General features: G+C 45.5%; 1 protein-coding gene and 1 long non-coding RNA gene across 6 annotated transcripts in view; one reads left to right on the top strand and one right to left on the bottom strand.

Annotated features, from left to right (window-relative positions):
* ELAPOR1 (endosome-lysosome associated apoptosis and autophagy regulator 1) overlaps positions 1-12,399 on the top strand; it is a 72,692-nt gene extending 60,293 nt beyond the window's left edge. For 2 of the 4 annotated variants that reach the window (XM_047869615.1, XM_047869616.1), the window contains exons 14-24: positions 229-366; positions 885-1,148; positions 2,449-2,622; positions 7,404-7,584; positions 7,890-7,986; positions 8,456-8,557; positions 9,883-10,009; positions 10,087-10,265; positions 10,787-10,952; positions 11,196-11,251; positions 12,084-12,399. In XM_047869615.1, coding sequence (XP_047725571.1) covers positions 229-366; positions 885-1,148; positions 2,449-2,622; positions 7,404-7,584; positions 7,890-7,986; positions 8,456-8,557; positions 9,883-10,009; positions 10,087-10,265; positions 10,787-10,952; positions 11,196-11,251; positions 12,084-12,183 — 1,584 coding nt within the window. In that variant the 3' untranslated portion in view covers positions 12,184-12,399. The remainder of the gene's footprint in view (positions 1-228; positions 367-884; positions 1,149-2,448; positions 2,623-7,403; positions 7,585-7,889; positions 7,987-8,455; positions 8,558-9,882; positions 10,010-10,086; positions 10,266-10,786; positions 10,953-11,195; positions 11,252-12,083) is intronic. The other 2 variants (XM_047869617.1, XM_047869618.1) reach the window with 2 other exon arrangements.
* The window catches only part of LOC125172106 (uncharacterized), a 64,880-nt gene that overhangs the window by 45,091 nt on the left and 1,820 nt on the right, over positions 1-17,969 (bottom strand). For both annotated transcript variants that reach the window (XR_007154592.1, XR_007154593.1), the window contains exon 2: positions 17,421-17,480. This is a non-coding gene — a long non-coding RNA (uncharacterized LOC125172106). The remainder of the gene's footprint in view (positions 1-17,420; positions 17,481-17,969) is intronic.

Here is a 17,969-nt window from a genome sequence, read left to right as displayed (position 1 = left end):
GACTATGGGGAGGGTTGCCCCCCCCGCCCCATTGGCACATGAACATAACTGACAACCTGCTTATAGCGACTTCACAGAGGAAGGGCCTGGACTGTCCATCAGGAACTTAACGTTTAACATGGGTCTGACCAACTGTAATGGGCCCTGGGATGGCAGCAGCATGGGCACCCTGCCCCTCACCAGCCACCCAGCAATTGTACTGTCTTCACTTGTCTGTCTTGGGTTCAGGGTGTGAATTCTAGGACCAACACTCCCGTAGAGACATGGAAAGGTTCCAAGGGCAAACAATCCTACACCTATATCATCGAGGAGAATGCTACTATGAGCTTCACCTGGGCCTTCCAGAGGACTACTTTTCATGAGACAGTAAGCTCCTCCCCTTCCGCAGACCCCTGGCTCCCAGGAGACACCTCTGAGTCAGGATGATCCCTGGCATTAGCTTAAGTATGAGTGTGAGGTTCAGAATCCAAGGGTTAGAAGGATCTTAAGGAGTCCAGCAGGGAACTGCCTACTCCAGCCCCTGAGAAGCACCCAGCCTTGTCCAAATGACTTCCAGGGAAGATGACACTCTAAGTACTAATACTTTTTTCCCCTTTCACAAGGAACAGACCTGCTTTTTTTCATATATCATTATCTACTGCATATTTCCCCCATGGCACTTAATATTTTTATACAACATTTCGAGTGGGTTAGTCTTGGTTTAATGTGACACAAAATGTACATAAAGAGCTACTATTTAGTGAGAAAAAAAAAAAAAAGGATCCTTCCAAGACTTTTCTCAAGTATTACAGGGTAAAAGAGGGTTAAGTAGTAATTTGCTATTTCTAGAGAACTCAATTGCTGCTGGTGTCTCAGGCCTCTGCCCTCTTTCCTCTTGTTTCCAGGGCAGGAAGTATACCAATGACGTCGCCAAGATCTACTCCATCAATGTCACCAACGTCATGGATGGGGTGGCCTCCTACTGCCGTCCCTGTGCCCTGGAAGCCTCTGACATGGGCTCCTCCTGCACCGCTTGTCCTGCTGGCTACTACATTGATCGGGATTCAGGAACCTGCCACTCCTGCCCCCCTAACACAATCCTGAAAGCCCACCAGCCTTATGGCATCCAGGCCTGCATGCCCTGTGGTCCAGGGACCAAGAGCAACAAGGTGCCAGCAATGTGTCATGCATCCTAACCTTGGCCCTCTGGATGAACCACCTCAGAGGGTTCCAGGACCTGGGTGGGATTTTTGAGGGGCTGATACCCAAGCATTCCCTGTAGCTTACTCCCAGGTTAAGTCCTTGAGGACACCCACCCAGGCTGTGACCATGGACGGCAAGTTCTTAGCTGTAGACATTGGTTTTCAGGGTCTAGGCCTCAGTCAAGGACAAGTCTCATCTTCAAGAGATGGGTTAGGGAGATCTGTGACTGTCTGGTCCAGAGGGTTATTTGGAATCTCTGCAGAGACTTAAAGGAAAGGAATAGGAGCTCAGGTTCACATTCAGCCTACTTCAATCCAGACAATTGTCATGGGTATTTGCCCTGAGTCCTTTGGGAAGGCAACCCACCTTTGCTGGGACATGCAGTTAATTGGCATTGCTCTCTTTTATCCTAGAGATTTCTTCTAAAGTAGAAAAGCAGTGCTGTTGCCCCCATGTACTTTCTAAAGCTAAGAAAGTTCTGTGACAGAAAGCTCTTAGGTGTTCATTAATGCTTTTAAATGAATTTGTATTTCATTGATCACAACCACACAAACACACAAACATCTGTAAGGCATTGTTTATGCAGCCCATGAATGCTGCTCAGTTTAGCTGTGCAGTAAAAAGCCACAATTCTGCAGATCCCAGACAACCTCTTTTGGGCACCCTAGACTTTTGCCACTAACTTCCTCCCCTGAGGCTCCCTCTGCCGTTGTGGGAGGGAGTGGCAGTTGCATGTGGCTGCTGCTGAACGGGGACCCTAAAACAGAGCAAGGCGGGGGGTGGTTATGGGAAATAAGTCCACTTTTGAAGCTCAGTGTCCTGCAGAGAACCTGGGAGAGAGGAGGCAGGGTTCAGTGAGTTTTAAATGGGGAGGGAGCAAGGCTTCTATTTCCTCCTCTGCCATCTTGAACACCCTTCTTCCAGTTAGCAATTCTTGTCTTCTGCTTAAAAGCAAGACGGGCTACCTTGTGTATTGAGAGAGTTCTATATCCAGGCTGAGGGAGAAGGCTATAAAAATCTGACCGAATTCCTTACTGGAAAACAGTAGATTTGCGTTTGTACATCATATATGTGCTAATAATTGAACTGTGAGATGCACATGACCCCCACTAGCCCATTTGCCTTGTTTTAATGTCCACTCAATCTGTACGTCCGCTTCTTTCACCCCTGGGCTCAACCAGGCTGGGGATGATAGCCACCCCTCTCCACTACAGTCTCCTCCAAGTGCTGTCCACGCAGCGGGCCTGACGGACCCTTTCCCCTCAGATCCACTCTCTGTGCTACAATGACTGCACCTTCTCGATCAGCACTCCGACCAGGGTTTTGGACTACAACTTCCTGGCTTTGGCAAAAACCGTCTCTCTGGCTGGAGGGCCAAGCTTCACTTCCAAAGGGCTGAAATACTTCCATCACTTTACCCTCAGTCTGTGTGGAAACCAGGTAAGGTGTACGCGAGCTGATGGCATCATATTGAAAGAGGACACCAGTGGGTCAGAGCCAGAGATGACACAGGAGCAAAGCCAAAAAAAAAAAACAGGCATCAGGCGGTTTAGGAAACTGAAAGGTTTCTAAGTGATTATTATTCTCCCTCAGGACCTTTTCCTATAAAATCAGATGTTTGGTTTATAAACATTTAGGAAAATAAAGGTGTTCAAGATAAGATGTCCGTTTACTCCTACCTGACTTTTATTCTTTCAAAATGAATATGTAAAAACAATGCAGAAGGAAGATTCTGTTCCCTTTAAAAAGCAGTCTTCACTAATCATGGAACTTGTTATTTGTTTTCTTCCCCCCCCTTTTTTTAAATTTAAATTTTAGTTAGTTAACATACAGTGCAACATTAATTTCATGAGTAGAATTCAGTGATTCATCATTTACATACAACACCCAGTGCTCATCACAAGTGCCCTCCTTAGTACCCATCACCCATATGGCCCATCCCCCACCTACCTCCAGCTGTCAACCCATAGTTTGTTCTCTATCATTTAAAATATCCCTTACAGGGGCGCCTGGGTGGCTCAGTCGGTTAAGCGACCGACTTGAGCTCAGGTCATGATCTCACAGTTCGTGAGTTTGAGCCCCACATTGGGCTCTGTGCTGACAGCTCAGAGCCTAGAGACTGCTTCAGATTCTGTATCTCCCTCTCTCTCTGCCCCTCCCTCCTCGTGCTCTCTCAGAAATAAATGTTAAAAAAACTAAAAAAAGAAAAGAATTAAAAAATAAAATAAAATAAAAATAAAAAATCCCTTACAGGGGTGCCTGGGTGGGCTCAGTCCGTTGAGCATCCAGTTTTGGCTCAGGTCATGATCTCATGGTTTGTGAGTTTGAGCCCCCGTCAGGCTCTGTGCTGACAGCTTGGAGCATGGAGCATGGAGCCTGGAGCCTACTTCAGATTTTGTGTCTCTGTGTCTCTCTGTCCCTCCCCCACTTGTGCTCTGTCTCTCTCTGTCAAAAGTAAATAAAATGTAAAAAAAAAATTTTTTTTAAATCCCTTATGGTTTGTTTCCCTCTCTTGTCTTCCCTCCCCTTCCCATACGTTCATCTGTTTTGTTTCTTAAATTCCATCATATGGTGAAATCACATGGTATTAGTCTTTCTCTGATTGACTTATTTTGCTTAGCATGATACATTCTAGCTCCATCCACATCACTGCAAATGGCAAGATTTCATTCTTTTTGATGGCTGAGTAATATTCCATTGTATATATATACCACATTTTTATTCATTTGTCAATCGATGGACATTTGGGTTCTCGCCACAGTTTGGCTATTGTTGATAATGCTGCTGAATTGTCAATAGTTTGTATTTTTTATCCTTTGGATAAATACCTAACAGTGCAATTGCTGGGTCATAGGATAGTTCTACTTTTAGTTTCTTGAGGAACCTCCATACTATTCTCCAGAGTGGCTGCGCCAGTTTGCATTCCCACTAACAGTGCCAGAGGCTTCCCTGTTATTTGTTTTCTAAAGGCTGGATAGGGGCGCCTGGGTGGCGCAGTCGGTTAAGCGTCCGACTTCAGCCAAGTCACGATCTCGCGGTCCGTGAGTTGGAGCCCCGCGTCAGGCTCTGGGCTGATGGCTCAGAGCCTGGAGCCTGTTTCCGATTCTGTGTCTCCCTCTCTCTCTGCCCCTCCCCCGTTCATGCTCTGTCTCTCTCTGTCTCAAAAAAAATAAAATAAACGTTGAAAAAAAAATTTAAAGGCTGGATAAAATAAACTGTTTGTAGTTCATCCCTGTGAACCTTTGCTGACAGTATAAAAGAAAGTAATGTGAAAGGCTTTACAGGATATTAAAAGAATGTTATGTTCAGCCATTTCATGCTGCTGCAAATATTTTGGGTCAAAAATTCAAAGGCAGAAATTAAAGGGCAATCACACCACTACTGCACTTAACTAAATCACAAACAAGGCAGGATTCATAGTTGGAGAGTTATTAGTTTCAATTGTTACAAAATAGAGAGCATCTTGAGCCTTTAGTCTGTGACCCTGTGAGGCAGTGAGGCCTTTACACAGCACAGCTTTTACTACCTTCTGTAGCGTGCAAAAAAATTTTGACTTGTGTTTATGCAGACAACAGGCCAAGAAATAAACTAATCAATATTCTATGGCAATTATGTCTTATTAAAAGAAAGGAAGAAAGGAAGGAAGGAAGGAAGAAAGGAAGGAAGGAAGGAAGGAAGGAAGGAAGGAAGGAAGGAAAGAACTAATCTATGGAAAGTTCGAGATACATGTCTCTATCTTGTCTTTCAAAGTCTTTGAAGAAGTTAAAATGAAGCTTCCACAGTGAGTTAGTGATAACTCAGGAATTGAGACTGATTAAAGGAAGACCATGTAGTAAAAGTTTCATTCAGTGAGCTGGAAGGGCGATGAAGATGTGGAGTTTGGAGAGATTGCCTTCTTTTCTTTGCTCCTTTTATCTTTTCAGAAATGCTTACTGTGTACTGTCACACGACAGACTGGCACTTCAAAGACAAAATAACTCTTTGTTTTACCATAAGGTACAGATTTCTTTCTGTTCTCATGTTCCTTATTTCTTACACTCTAAAAAATAAACTAAGAACCACCAGATTTAGCAACTGACATTGCTTCATTTTTAACAAAACTTAGAATATTGAAAATCCTACATTGTAAATGCTTAATACACTTACATTTTTAAAAGTTTTATTAAGTTCTATTTATTTTAATTTTTTAATGTTTATTTATTTTGAGAGAGAGAGAGAGGCAGAGAGGCACAGAGACAGAGAGACAGAGTGCAAGCAGGGGAGGGGCAGAGAGGGAGGGAGACACAGAATGTGAAGCAGACTCCAGGCTCCGAGCTGTCAGCACAGAGCCCAATGCGGGGCTTGATCTCACAAACCGTGAGATCATGACCTGAGCCAAAGTTGGATACTCAACCGACTGAGCCACCCAGGCGCCCCAGAAAAAATTTTATTAAGTTTAAAATTTTAATCCTGGTATAGTTAAAATACAGTGTTATATTAGTGTCAGCTATATAATACAGTGATTCAACACTTCCATATATCACCCTGTGCTCATCGTGATAAGTGTGCTCCTTAATCCCCATCACCTATTTACCCCATCCCCCCACCCACCTCCTCTCTGATAAAACACCAGTTTGTTCTTTATAGTTAAGAGTCTGTTTCTTGGTTTGCCTCTCTCTCTCTTTTTCCCCTCTTTGTTCATTTCCTTTGTTTCTTAAATTCCACATATGAGTGAAATCATGGCTATTCATCTTTCTCTGTCTGACTTATTTCATTTAGCATTATACTCTCTAGCTCCAACCATGTTGTGGCAAAAGGCAAAATTTCATTCTTTTTTATGGCCAAACAATATTCCATTGTGTGTATATACCACATCTTCTTTATCCATTAATATATCGATGGACACTTGGGCTGCTTCAATAATTTGGCTATTGTAAATCATGCTGCAATAAACTTAGGGGTGCAGGGGCACCTGGGTTGCTCAGTCAGTTTAGTATCCAACTCTTGATTTTGGCTCAAGTCATGATCTCACAGTCGTGAGATCGAGCCCCACGTTGGGCTCCATGCTGGGCGTGGAGCCTACTTAGGATATTCTCTCTGTCTCTCTCTCTTTCTGTCTCTCTCTCTCTCTCTCTCTCTCTGTCTCTCTCTCTCTCCCCCCACCTTCCTCTGCTGCTCCCCAACTCAAGCTCTCATTGTCTCTCTCTCAAAATAAATAAATATAATTTTTTTTAAAAAATATTGAAAAGATGATTTTAATTTTTTTACATGTTTATTTTTGAGAGAGAGAGACAGAGTGTGAGCAGGGGAGGGGCAGAGAGAGAGAGGGCGACACAAAATCTGAAACAGCCTCCCGGCTCTGAGCTGTCAGCACAGAGCCCAATGCGGGACTCGAACCCATGAACTGTTAGATCATGAGCTGAGCCAAAGTCAGATGCCTAACCGACTGAGCCACCCAGGCGCCCCACAAATGATTTTATATTAGCAGACAAGTTATATATTGATATTCCACAAATTTAACATTTTTTCAAGAACAATATCTCAGTATTTCCTCTACTATAAAATCTCCAGGAGGAAGGAGTCTTATGCCTACCATCTTCCAGAGTTCTCTACAGTGAGAGTTGTTATGGAATGTTTATTTCTTGGCATGTTCTCTATATAAACACAAACTTTCTTCTCTTGATACATTTTTTAAAATGGAATAGGTTCTAATTATTTCCCAGATGTCCTACCTCAAGGCAGGGAGGCAGTTACTTATGGGGTCTGTTTCAACTGCTGGGAATCTCTGTCTGGAAAGTGCTCCCAAGACAAGCACAGTGGAATCAGAGCACTAAGGGAGACACAGAGAGGGAATGTTCAAAAATTTCAGGAAACCAGTCATATATTTCAGCAGCTATCTAGAAAACTGGCCAGGGTAAGGTGGGCTGGTAGATTAGAGCTCCAGATTGTTTGCCACCATCACGACACCACTCATACAAGGTTCCCACGTGATTGCAAGGAAACAAAAAGGCTTGCGACCCCTGGGCCAGGCTTCCAGAAACTAGGACACCTAGACCTTATTTTTAGCATAAAAAAAAAAAAAAGTCTGTTTTATAATTAGATCTGGGATGAATCATTCCACTGCAACATACCATCGGAAGTCTGAAATTTCAGATGTGAAAAAGCTGTGCCCTCCTTCCTTTTGGGAGTTCTATGACCATTCACTGCTCCCCACTTCATCCTCTCTGTGTCTGCCAACCCAGGGTAAGAAAATGTCCGTGTGTGCCGACAATGTCACTGACCTCCGGATTCCTGAGGGTGAGTCGGGTTTCTCCAAATCCATCACCGCCTACATCTGCCAGGCAGTCATCATCCCCCCAGAGGTGACAGGCTACAAGGCTGGAGTGTCCTCACAGCCTGTCAGCCTGGCTGACCGACTTATCGGTGAGTAAATCAGCCGCTGCAGCCTGTTTGGGCTTGTATATGTGTAAGAGAGAGTGAGGCTACCGGGCTCTGAGGTGAAAAGGCCCCAGATGAGGGACCCAACCTCCTGACCTTTGTTTTCCATTCCATCCTGGGATGCCACGTGCCCCCTGGGGCTTCTGACAAACCTTGGTTCACCCTTTCATGAGCCACTCTGGGGTGTGATGAGATGGAGGAAGGTTGGATGTTGACAGGTATTGAAAGAATTGAAGTGGTTGCCGGCTCATGCTACTAGTGACAACTAATTAGGAGCTCTAATTTGGCAGGGGTGACAACAGATATGACTCTGGATGGAATCACCTCCCCAGCCGAACTTTTCCACCCGGAGTCCTTGGGAATACCGGACGTGATCTTCTTTTATAGGTGACGATGAGAGACCAGTCTGTACAAGGGAAACCTAGGCCCCTCCACAATTTCTGGTGCATCCCTCTCTCCAGCCACCTACTTATCAAGCCAGAACATACCCGATGTCTAGCAGAACCACCCAACGGTGACAGCTACAGGCTGGGAGTCCACTGATTCCCAGCTTCTGGGGTATTACTGGGGCAGATGTGCCCTGGAGGCAGGGAGAAATACGGGATTATCTGTGGCTGACTTCCCTTCCCGACTTAGGAGACTCCGGTGTTATGGATATGCTAACCTTTCCTGGACCAGTGCCTTTCCCCTTGACCACATCTCCCCGATCCCCACTCTCTCACTGTATAACCCCAGGCCTGTGCACTCCCAAGTCCTGACTTCCCCAGCAAGGAAACTGTTCCATGTTGACGTCAAGGACTCTCCAATGGCACAGGTGAGTGATTCGTTCCCCTATGGGGGTTGGCTTTCTCTGCAGGTCCAGTGATGTGACTCAGTCCTGCAGTTCTGGGAGATCAGCCACCGTCCGTGTCAGATGCAGTCCACTGAAACCCGCCCCTGGAAGTCTGTCGCTGCCTAGGTAAAGGGGTGTAACAAAAGGTCTCCCTTCTTTGGACTCATTTCATCCCAAGAGCCAAAGAGAAAACAGTCTGAGAGCCATTCATTGGCTCTTGGGGACACAGTCATGGCTCCAAATTCTCGATCTTCAGATGTTAAGAATGGGGCAGAAGGATGAGTCAAAGCGACTCTCACATTCCCATACCATTATGGGGACAGCGGCATAGCCAAGTGATTATTTGATTCATCTCTTCCCCTTACTAGCTATGTTATTGTGCATACATTTCTTATCTTCTCTGGGCCTCTTTTTCCTTATCTGTAAAATGAGGGTAATAATAAGTCCCCTCAGGGGGTGGTTGTGAACTTGTGGACTTCTCATGGTGTCTGGCATATGTACTCGCTATTATTAGGATGAGTAACGGTTTAAGGAATCCTAAGAATCTCTCCACAAATAAAAGACCCAATTCTGAGTTTAATAGCTGAGTGCATTAAATCGAGAATTCTGGAACCAGTTTGATGACCGCACCCCTCCCCCACCTCCTTTTTTTGCCCCACCTAACCCCAACTAACATTTTGAGGGGCACTGGTGTCTTTTGTGTGTATTTTTTTATTTTTATTTTTTAGTGTTTGTTTATTTTTGAGAGAGAGACAGAGTGCGAGTTGGGGAGGGGTAGAGAGAGGGAAACACAGAATCTGAAGCAGGCTCCAGGCTCTGAGCTGTCAGCACAGAGCCCAATGCAGGGCTCAAACCCACAAACTGCCAAGATCACGACCTGAGCTGAAGTTGGACGCTCAACTGACTGAGCCACCCAGGCAGAGGGGCACTAGTGTCTTGAGGAACATGGTTTGGGAAATGTTGCTCCTAAATAAGAGCCACTCAGGGAGACGGGGAACAAAGCAAGATATTTTGACTCCGCAGTGGTGTCAAAATGTTAAGACCACTTTTCTTGTTGTAAACATCACAGTAAAGTACATAACAGCTACCCATGACCCGAAGTCTATTCCTGAAACCCACCCCCCAGGTAGCTGCATCAGAGTGGCTTTTTGCAAAATGTCACAAGTCCACGGAGAGAACAGGAGCCTCTGAAGTGTTGGTTGGGGTAGCCATGCTAGAGCTCAGACACCTGGCATTAGCTGTGATAATGTCAGCAAAACAAATGGGCAGAGAGTAGAGAGCCCGGTGGAGGGTGGGAGATCAGAGAGCAAGACCTGTGTTAAGGACTAGTTGGAAGGGTCCTGGTGGGGTTCACAGTTTGGCAAGGAGAGGATGGATCAGGCAAGCTATGAGATGACAGGACTCCCACCACCCAGCCAGTGAGCGCTCAAGTCTCTTTTCTGCTTTGTCAGCACATGCTCCGATGGGACCTGTGATGGCTGTAACTTCCACTTCCTGTGGGAGAGTGTGGCTGCTTGTCCGCTCTGCTCCCCTGCTGACTACCACGCTATTGTCAGCAGCTGCGTGGCTGGGATCCAGGTGGGTTTCTCTCCTTGGGGATGTCCCATGAGAGAAGGGAATGTGACCTCTAAGTTTCTTGTTTTCCTCCCCAACAGAAGACTACCTATGTGTGGCGAGAACCAAAGCTATGCGCGGGCGGCATCTCCCTGCCTGAGCAGAGAGTCACCATCTGCAAAACAATCGATTTCTGGCTGAAAGTGGGCATCTCTGCTGGCACCTGTACTGCCATCCTCCTCACCGTCTTGACCTGTTACTTTTGGAAAAAGAATCAAAAGTACATGATGGGGTATTGGAGTTTGGGGATGGACAGGGTTGGATCTTTGAAGTGGGAGGAGAACATCTGAGGGTTAAATTCATGGGGCTGTCCTCTGGAGTTGGCCACAGATGCTGTGACTCTGGCCAGAGACTGGTTGAGCCACTTATCCAACATATGTATTGGTTATCCTGACTCCTGAACACGGACAGTATCACACGGCAGTCTATAAATGGCTATTAGATGCTCAAAAGAAAAGCAAAGAGTACCCTAAATCTGTTGTTATTATTAACAATTAAAATAATAAATTTACGATTCCAATATTTCTATTAAGCTTTGGGAACACAGAAACAGCCAGACTTAAGGAAAAAAGATCACTGAACTGGAAATCAAGATTCCTTAGCTATATGCCCAGCCCTCACACCATTTTGCTGTTTCAGATTCCTTATCTATGGTTACCTGTTTATAGCCCAGCCTCTCTCTCTCCTCCCTCCCTTATTCCACATTTTGTTGTCTTATCTTTCCCATCCCCTGTCTCATAGACTGGAGTACAAGTACTCCAAGCTGGTGATGAATGCCACCCTCAAGGACTGCGACCTGCCAGCAGCCGACAGTTGTGCCATCATGGAAGGCGAGGATGTGGAGGATGACCTCATTTTTACCAGCAAGAAGTCACTCTTTGGAAAGATCAGATCATTTACCTCCAAGGTAGGGAGGCTCGTCAGTGCACTGAGGTCAGCCTGGAGGGCTGGAGAAGACACCAGTCCTAGGACACTGAATGGTCCCACACTGTTCAGGGATCACTACTCTGCTCCCCACCCTCCCTACTGTTCTGTCCCTTCACCCTCAAAATCCTGGCTTCTGCCTTCTGTGTTTCCACACCTTTATTATTTCCCATGGGGTCCAAGGCTGCTCTTGACCAGGCTCCTTCTCTCCCAACATGCACTCCAGTTGATGAACTGTTTGGGCCTTTTAACTTCCAGAAGGAGTATTGAACCATCTACGTTGTAAGAATCATTTCCCCCCACCCCCACCCCTTTTTTATTTTTGAGGGTGGGGAAGAAGTGGTCTCTAGGATCAACTTCTGATAGAAGCGAGGCTCTCCTTTGACCAGTGGAGGGTGCTGTCCCCTTATGTCTGGACCTGGTCCTTTGGGAGCTGAGTCAACAGCTAAGTCTAGGTTGCTCACCACTGAGCATTGTGGAGCTGGGAGAGTTGGCTCTGTCCGTGTGGCTGGGTGAGCGAGTTTGAAGCTCATAAATGCAATACCCACAACCCTGTCGCTGGGTGTGGGGCCAGCAGAGAGCATCCAAGCAACTCCTCCAGGGCCACAGCCCTCTGCAGCCCCACTCTGCTAGAACGCACACCTCACTGCTGCCCTGAACCAGTTCATCAAACAGGTGTGGGTGGGGAGGGTGGTAAGAAGAGAGGAGAGGACTGGAAGGTTGGTGAGGGAAGGAGGGCGGGTAGGTGTTTAGATTGTAGAATCTCATTCCCTTTGTACTGACCTATCAGGGTGACTCCCTTGGCCTTTTTAAAAATCGTGTGTGTGTGTGTGTGTGTGTGTGTGTGTGTGTGTGTGTGTGTGTTTAACCAACAGGAGAACAATTTACCCTGGGACCCCTGAGTCTTTCTGGGCTTTTAGAATTCAGCAAAGATGCAAAGCAGGAGGTTTTAAAGATTTTTCTCATCCTCTGACTGACTGAAAGGACCAAGAAGAATAGAGGGAATCTTATATCTGTTTCCACAAAGCCGCTGGAAACAGGAATTCCATAAGGGTTCCTTCTGTCACCTCTTTTCCCTTTCTCTCCTTTGTTCGGCAAACTTGCCCCCCTGCAGCAGCCAGCTCCTGTCACCATCTCTCTTTCAGAGGACTCCTGATGGATTTGACTCCGTGCCACTGAAGACATCCTCAGGAGGCCCAGACATGGACCTGTGAGAGGCACCGCCCTGCCTCCCCTGCCTCCTCACCTTGGCACATCACCTTGCAAGCCTGTGGCGATTTGGGTGCCAGCTTCCTGCTGGAAATCTCTTCATTGTGGCCTTATCAGAAGAAGTTTGAATTTCAGATATCTGTTTTTTTATAGAGTACCCAAACCCTCCTTTCTGCTTGCCTCAAACCTGTCAAATACACCCACACTTTGTTTGTATATTACTCCCTTGCTTGCATCTTGTTTCCCAAAATGGTCCAGCCTTGCCAGAGCCATGGCTTCATCTGCTCATAATTCTTATAGCACTGGAATGAAAAGTTTTCTTTCTTCTTAAGTATAGAAACAACTTCCTCTGTCCTCTTATTGAAGGGCAGAAGCAGCTGGGAGTTTTTCTGATATGCCCTCAGCTCCTGATCTCTTTAGGAGAGAGGCTGGGTGAGGAGGGTGTGGGCATTCCCTCCTGGACCCGGGTGGTGGCCTGGATTCACTGCTCCTGGATAACCAACTCAAACTGAGTTTCATGGATAGGCTGAGGGCAAGGTGAGTAAGGCCTGGGGAAGAAAAGGCTCAATAAGCACAAAGAGAGGCAACCAGGAAAGTTTTGTGTTGTTTTGTTTTGTTTTTTAAACTAGGTACTTCAACTCCCTTTCCTAAGTAAGTCATAAATATTCTCATAGGAGCCAAAGGAAAAAGTGCAACAAGAAAATGCCCAAGCCCTGGTGGATCTATTCTCCCCCCACCCCCCCCCCCCTTTTTTTTTTAACATCCCACCATCTCCCTGTGACACTAAAGAGAAAAGGTAAGCCCCAGACACAGATGTTTTAGCTTTATTCTCTGCTTGCTTTTACCCACAGAGATGACAAACCCTACCAGTAAGGAAAATTTCCTGTCCTTGAGGGCCCCATTCCTAGAGGCTTGAGCCATATCATGGAACTGGAGTATCTTATGTTGAAAGAACACAAGGAGGCCAAGGTTTTGATGGGGCCATACCAGGGGATGCAGCCCACAATGGGATGAACCTGAGGTGGCCAGGATGTCTGCCTCTAAGCTTAACTCACTCATCTGCTCAGCTACCAAATAAACATTTTCTAGGTGGGCCAAAAGAGGAATTGACTCCCAACCCCTACTACAACCACAGAACCAGATCAGTCTTCAAGGAGGAAAGACTAGGGGGAGTTGAACAAGATGTGTAGCAAACTGGAACACCTCACACTTTCAAGTCTCTATCCTTCTCTTTCTCCTGTTCTCATTTCCTATGTGTGCTAAAAAACTAAAAAGACTTCCCAATTTCTGGCAGCATCCCTTTTGAAAGGTGAGTAAAGTGAGTGTCCTCTGTGCCCCTTTTCTCTACTTTTGCACCAAGTATAATCGATGGACTTCCAGTGACTACAATGGCAAAACCAGTGCAAAGCTTAAATTCCGGTTTCCTTTCTAATACTGGCAATTCTCCCTCCCTATCAGGCTAACACGACCATCCCTCGGTCAAGGGCCCAGTTACCCATGCTTGTATGTATCTTCTTTTTTGGGTGGCCGCTTGGTGCCCAGAGGGTAGGTAGAGAAGGGGGTTGGCATTTCTAAGTGGTTTGTCTGCCATAAAAATGGTTTGCTGATCTGGTTAGCCACTGCTGCCCTGGCAGTGGTTTTATAAAAGGGTCAGTGAGAACCAGGCCCTGCTGTCACTTCTGGTCATCAGTAGCACTGCTGAAGGCAGGTAGTCCCTTTGGTTCAATAGACCTAGAAACTTTTTTGGGGGGTGTCCTCCTCTTATGGGAGTCAGGCTCTCAGACCCTGCAGCAATGTTGGAATTTCTTCCAACAGATGCAAACACCTAGCTCCTGAACTCCAGCCTCAAGTTTTCTGTAGCCTCAGTTAACACCCTGGACATCTGCTTCCCCACTGAATAACTTTCTTTTGTGACAAGAGCCATACAAGGTCCTTAGGCACCTTCGAAGCAGTAGGAAAAAGTATATATCCTGTTGACTTCTTTATTCTGACATCTTGAAACTGAGTGCCCACAGAGCAACCTCAAATTCCACTGATTCAATGTTGTTATAATGCTTTAAGCATCTCCTTTTTACTATCGTTTAGTGTACCGACTTCCCTGTGTCCTGCCAGGGAGCTCCTCAGTTACGATATTGGGGTCACCTGTGACTTAGACATATTAGATGTTTTTTAATAGCCCTATTATGATATCATTCACAAACCATACAATTGGGTCATCGAAAATATAAAACTCCATGGATTTCGGTATATTCACAGAATTGTGCAGCCATCACCATAATGAATTTTAGAAGAGATACATGTTAGATTTTATATGGGAAGAGCATTTAGCTCTTAAACAAAGGCAATAGTGATTTGCTACTGGGGGAGGAAGTGTGGGCTCTGGAGACAAAATACTTAAATCCCATTTGGTTACCTAGAGTTCTAGAAGACACAAGTAATTCTCATCACATGGGCATCACCTGATTCGGCTGGGAAAACAAACATTGTGGTGTGTTCAAGGACTGACAGATTTCTTATGCCAATACAACTTTTTTTTTTTTGTCTGACTCTACATTAAAGATAAGACTGACTATATTTATACAACAGAGACTTTGTAACGGATTTTTCAGCTTTGTGAAACCAAATTTTTGTCTCATCAGGACTGCTTGGATTTCCTTTTTATTCTGTATTCCAAGAGTTTATAGTTTGTTAGGGGATGGCTATTGCATGTCATATTTTTTCCTTTCCTTTTTCTTTTTCTTTTTTTTTTTTTTTTGTGAAATAAAAACATATGTTTCAAGTTGTTTTTCTCGAACATGAGTTGGGTGGCCAGATGGGTGAGTCAGAAATGGAAGTGTTCTTGAAGCTTAAACTGAAGATGAGGAGAGGCGCCTGGGTGGCTCAGTTGGTTAAGCATCTGACTTTGGCTCAGGTCATGATCTCACGATTCATGGGTTCGAGCCCCACGTCAGGCTGTGTGCTGACAGCTCAGAGCCTGGAGCCTGCTTTGGATTCCATGTCTACTCCTCTCTCTCTGACCCTCCCCTGCTCACACTCTCTCTCTCTTAAAAAATAAATTAAATAAATAAACAAACAAACTGAAGATGAGGATGATTCTGGAACCCTGCAGTGACAGAAATGAGCATGCTTCAGAACAATAGGGACCTATCCTAGAAAGGCTCTCACCACCTGTTCAGGAATCAGCAACAACCAAAGCCTGTTTCCGCGGTAATAAAACGCATCTAATGATGCCTTCACTCCCCAAATTGGGTGAGGATCAAAGGGAGAACACGTAAAACACTTAGCATGTCCCCTCCCTTCCTTTCCAGTTCAGTTTTCTCTCTGGTGACACTGAGGCCAGTCACAGAACAACATATGTAGGAAGACAAAATTCGTTGCTTTGGGGGTGGCATGGATTCTTACAGAGCAGATATGGACAAAATCCTAGAAGACATCAGGACCTACCATTTCTAGTAGTAGCCGGATTTTCCTGCTTTAGTGCTTTCCTTCACTCTAGTTGAGGGCACTTAACCCCCCAAAAAGATTTCCCTCAGCTGGTTGTTTCCATCAGACTGAGTTGTACCTGGTTGTACTGATGGTTAAATATTTAAATATCACCCCTGCTTACAAGCATAAAGTCTAAACTAGAGGCAGGTACTATCCCCATTATAATAAATGAAGAAACTGTGTCTCCAACAGAATTACTAATGTGGCGTGTAAATCCCTAACAGCCTACCTGCCCCTTTCTGCCCACATTGCTTCTACTCTAACCACACAACTTTTAACTGCCCCTTACTTATAAGCTCTTTCATGCCTCCCCGTCTTGGCCTATGCCTCTGCCTTCACCCCTTCCTTTTAACCTGCTAGACCCCCACCCAGCCTTCAAAATCGCCCCACTGTGAAACTTTCCCTAGCTCACCCACTGAGGACTTCATGGTGAAGAAACAATGACATGGGAATACCACAGTTAACTTACATGAATTCAACCATATATTGTGTAGTATTCCAATGCATCAAACAACAGACATGACCAAGCTTGAAAGTGTGTGGGGGGAAATATGTGAATGATTTTAAGGGTTTCCCAATCACTGACAAAGAAGTGAAACAGGTGACTAGGCAAGAAGATGCTAACGACTTGGTCTAAACCTTAAAGAAGACAATTGAGAACCACAGAGCAACAATGCCTTATTGGAGAGACAGAAAAACTGACGTAGGGTTGCATATACAAGTGTTTATGGATAATTTAAGAGCTATTCAAGGAGAATTTAGGAAATAAACGAACTCCATTTTAGTGCTGAGGTTAACAATTCCACATAAAATGTAATACCCCAGACCACACAGTGTGGTAGGAGAATGGACACCTCATTCCAATTCTGAGGGAGAGGTGGGATCAAAGTCGTCCCCCCCCCACCCCCCATCCTGGCAGCTTTTCCTGACCCATGTTATTTTTAGATGGTTCCTCCTTCATTGTCCAAGGATGGCAACATGAACTTCCTTTGTTACTGTGTTTCTCTGATAGAAGGGAGTGGGCAGCCTCAAGCTGGAGGTAGGGTTGTCAGTTTCTCCTTAAACAGTATGATAAATGTCACTGGACTGTGGGAACCTAGAAAGGTGGGCGCTGCACCAGTCTGGGGGGCAGGGGTGAATAGTGTATCAGAGACAACTTCCTGGAGGAATAAGGAATTAGCCAGTTTGGAGGAACATGGAAGGGAAGGGGAGTTCTAGCTAGAAGCATGTTGCACAAAGGCTCAGAGATGAGAACCGGGAGCTACAAGTAGGTCAGCATGGGGAATGTGAGGGGGAAATGCCAAGAGACAAGGGGAACATTTTAGAGAAGTCGGTAGAGGGCAGATCATGAAGGGCTTTGACACCTATGCTTGGACATTCTCGTGAGGGCAACAGATAGTCGCTGAAGGTTTCTAGAAGGGGAGTGAGAGGGTAGGGCTTGCATGTCCAACACTGAGAAATCCTCCTCCAGATCTGAGACGAAAAGAGGAGCTAAAACAAGGCCCAGGAGAGCCCTCCTACGTTAGCCAGCACCGAACTGCTAAAAACAGGGTGGCACCCATGGCTGGGTGCCCACCCTCTTTTCTTGCTCCCTCCCTGCAGGTACTCATGCCCTCTAGGCTCCCCATTAGCTGCCCAGGACCCCCAAGGCCATATCTCAGCTAGGACTCTACTTCCTGAACCTACCACAAGCTTCTAACCGCTCAGCCTACTCCCGGTAACTCACTCACCCAGCAAGGATATAATAAGCACTTACCACATGTAAGGCATTGCGCTGGGTTCCGTGGAGATAAAGATGCACTAAAGGGTCTCTACCCTATAAGAAAAAAAAAACAACAGCACATTTTCTAGTCAAGTACCTCAAGGCTCTGTTTTCTGCTAAAGAATGCTAACACACTCTATCTTAGAGTCTTACCAATATTCAGGTTTTGTCTCTACTGCTTCATTTCCTTGGGCCTCAGTGTTCTTACATAGAAGATAAAGGGGTTGGCCTAGCTATTTTCCAGCTGAGGGGTCCCTGAACCCCTGAGTCCTCAGATGCAGCACCCAATAGCTATTCTCAGTGTTAAAGCTTAACAGAAACCACACATCCATAAGTAGTATGGCTTCACATCATCACTCCATAACTAAAATATTGTGTTGATTTGTTTTTGCATTAGCTTCTGGCAGTATAGTAACACTGGTTATTTCCTGCTGATCAGAAATTCTAATAGCAGCTGCATATATCTGATTAGTAAGAAGGGAGAGTGAATTTTTAAAAATCATGTTTTTTAGACAAACATTTCAAAACAGGGGGGACAAGGTG

The sequence above is a fragment of the Prionailurus viverrinus genome, chromosome C1 (assembly GCF_022837055.1).
Source record: "Prionailurus viverrinus isolate Anna chromosome C1, UM_Priviv_1.0, whole genome shotgun sequence".
NCBI lineage: Eukaryota > Metazoa > Chordata > Mammalia > Carnivora > Felidae > Prionailurus > Prionailurus viverrinus.
This window is presented reverse-complemented; position numbering and strand designations above follow the sequence as displayed.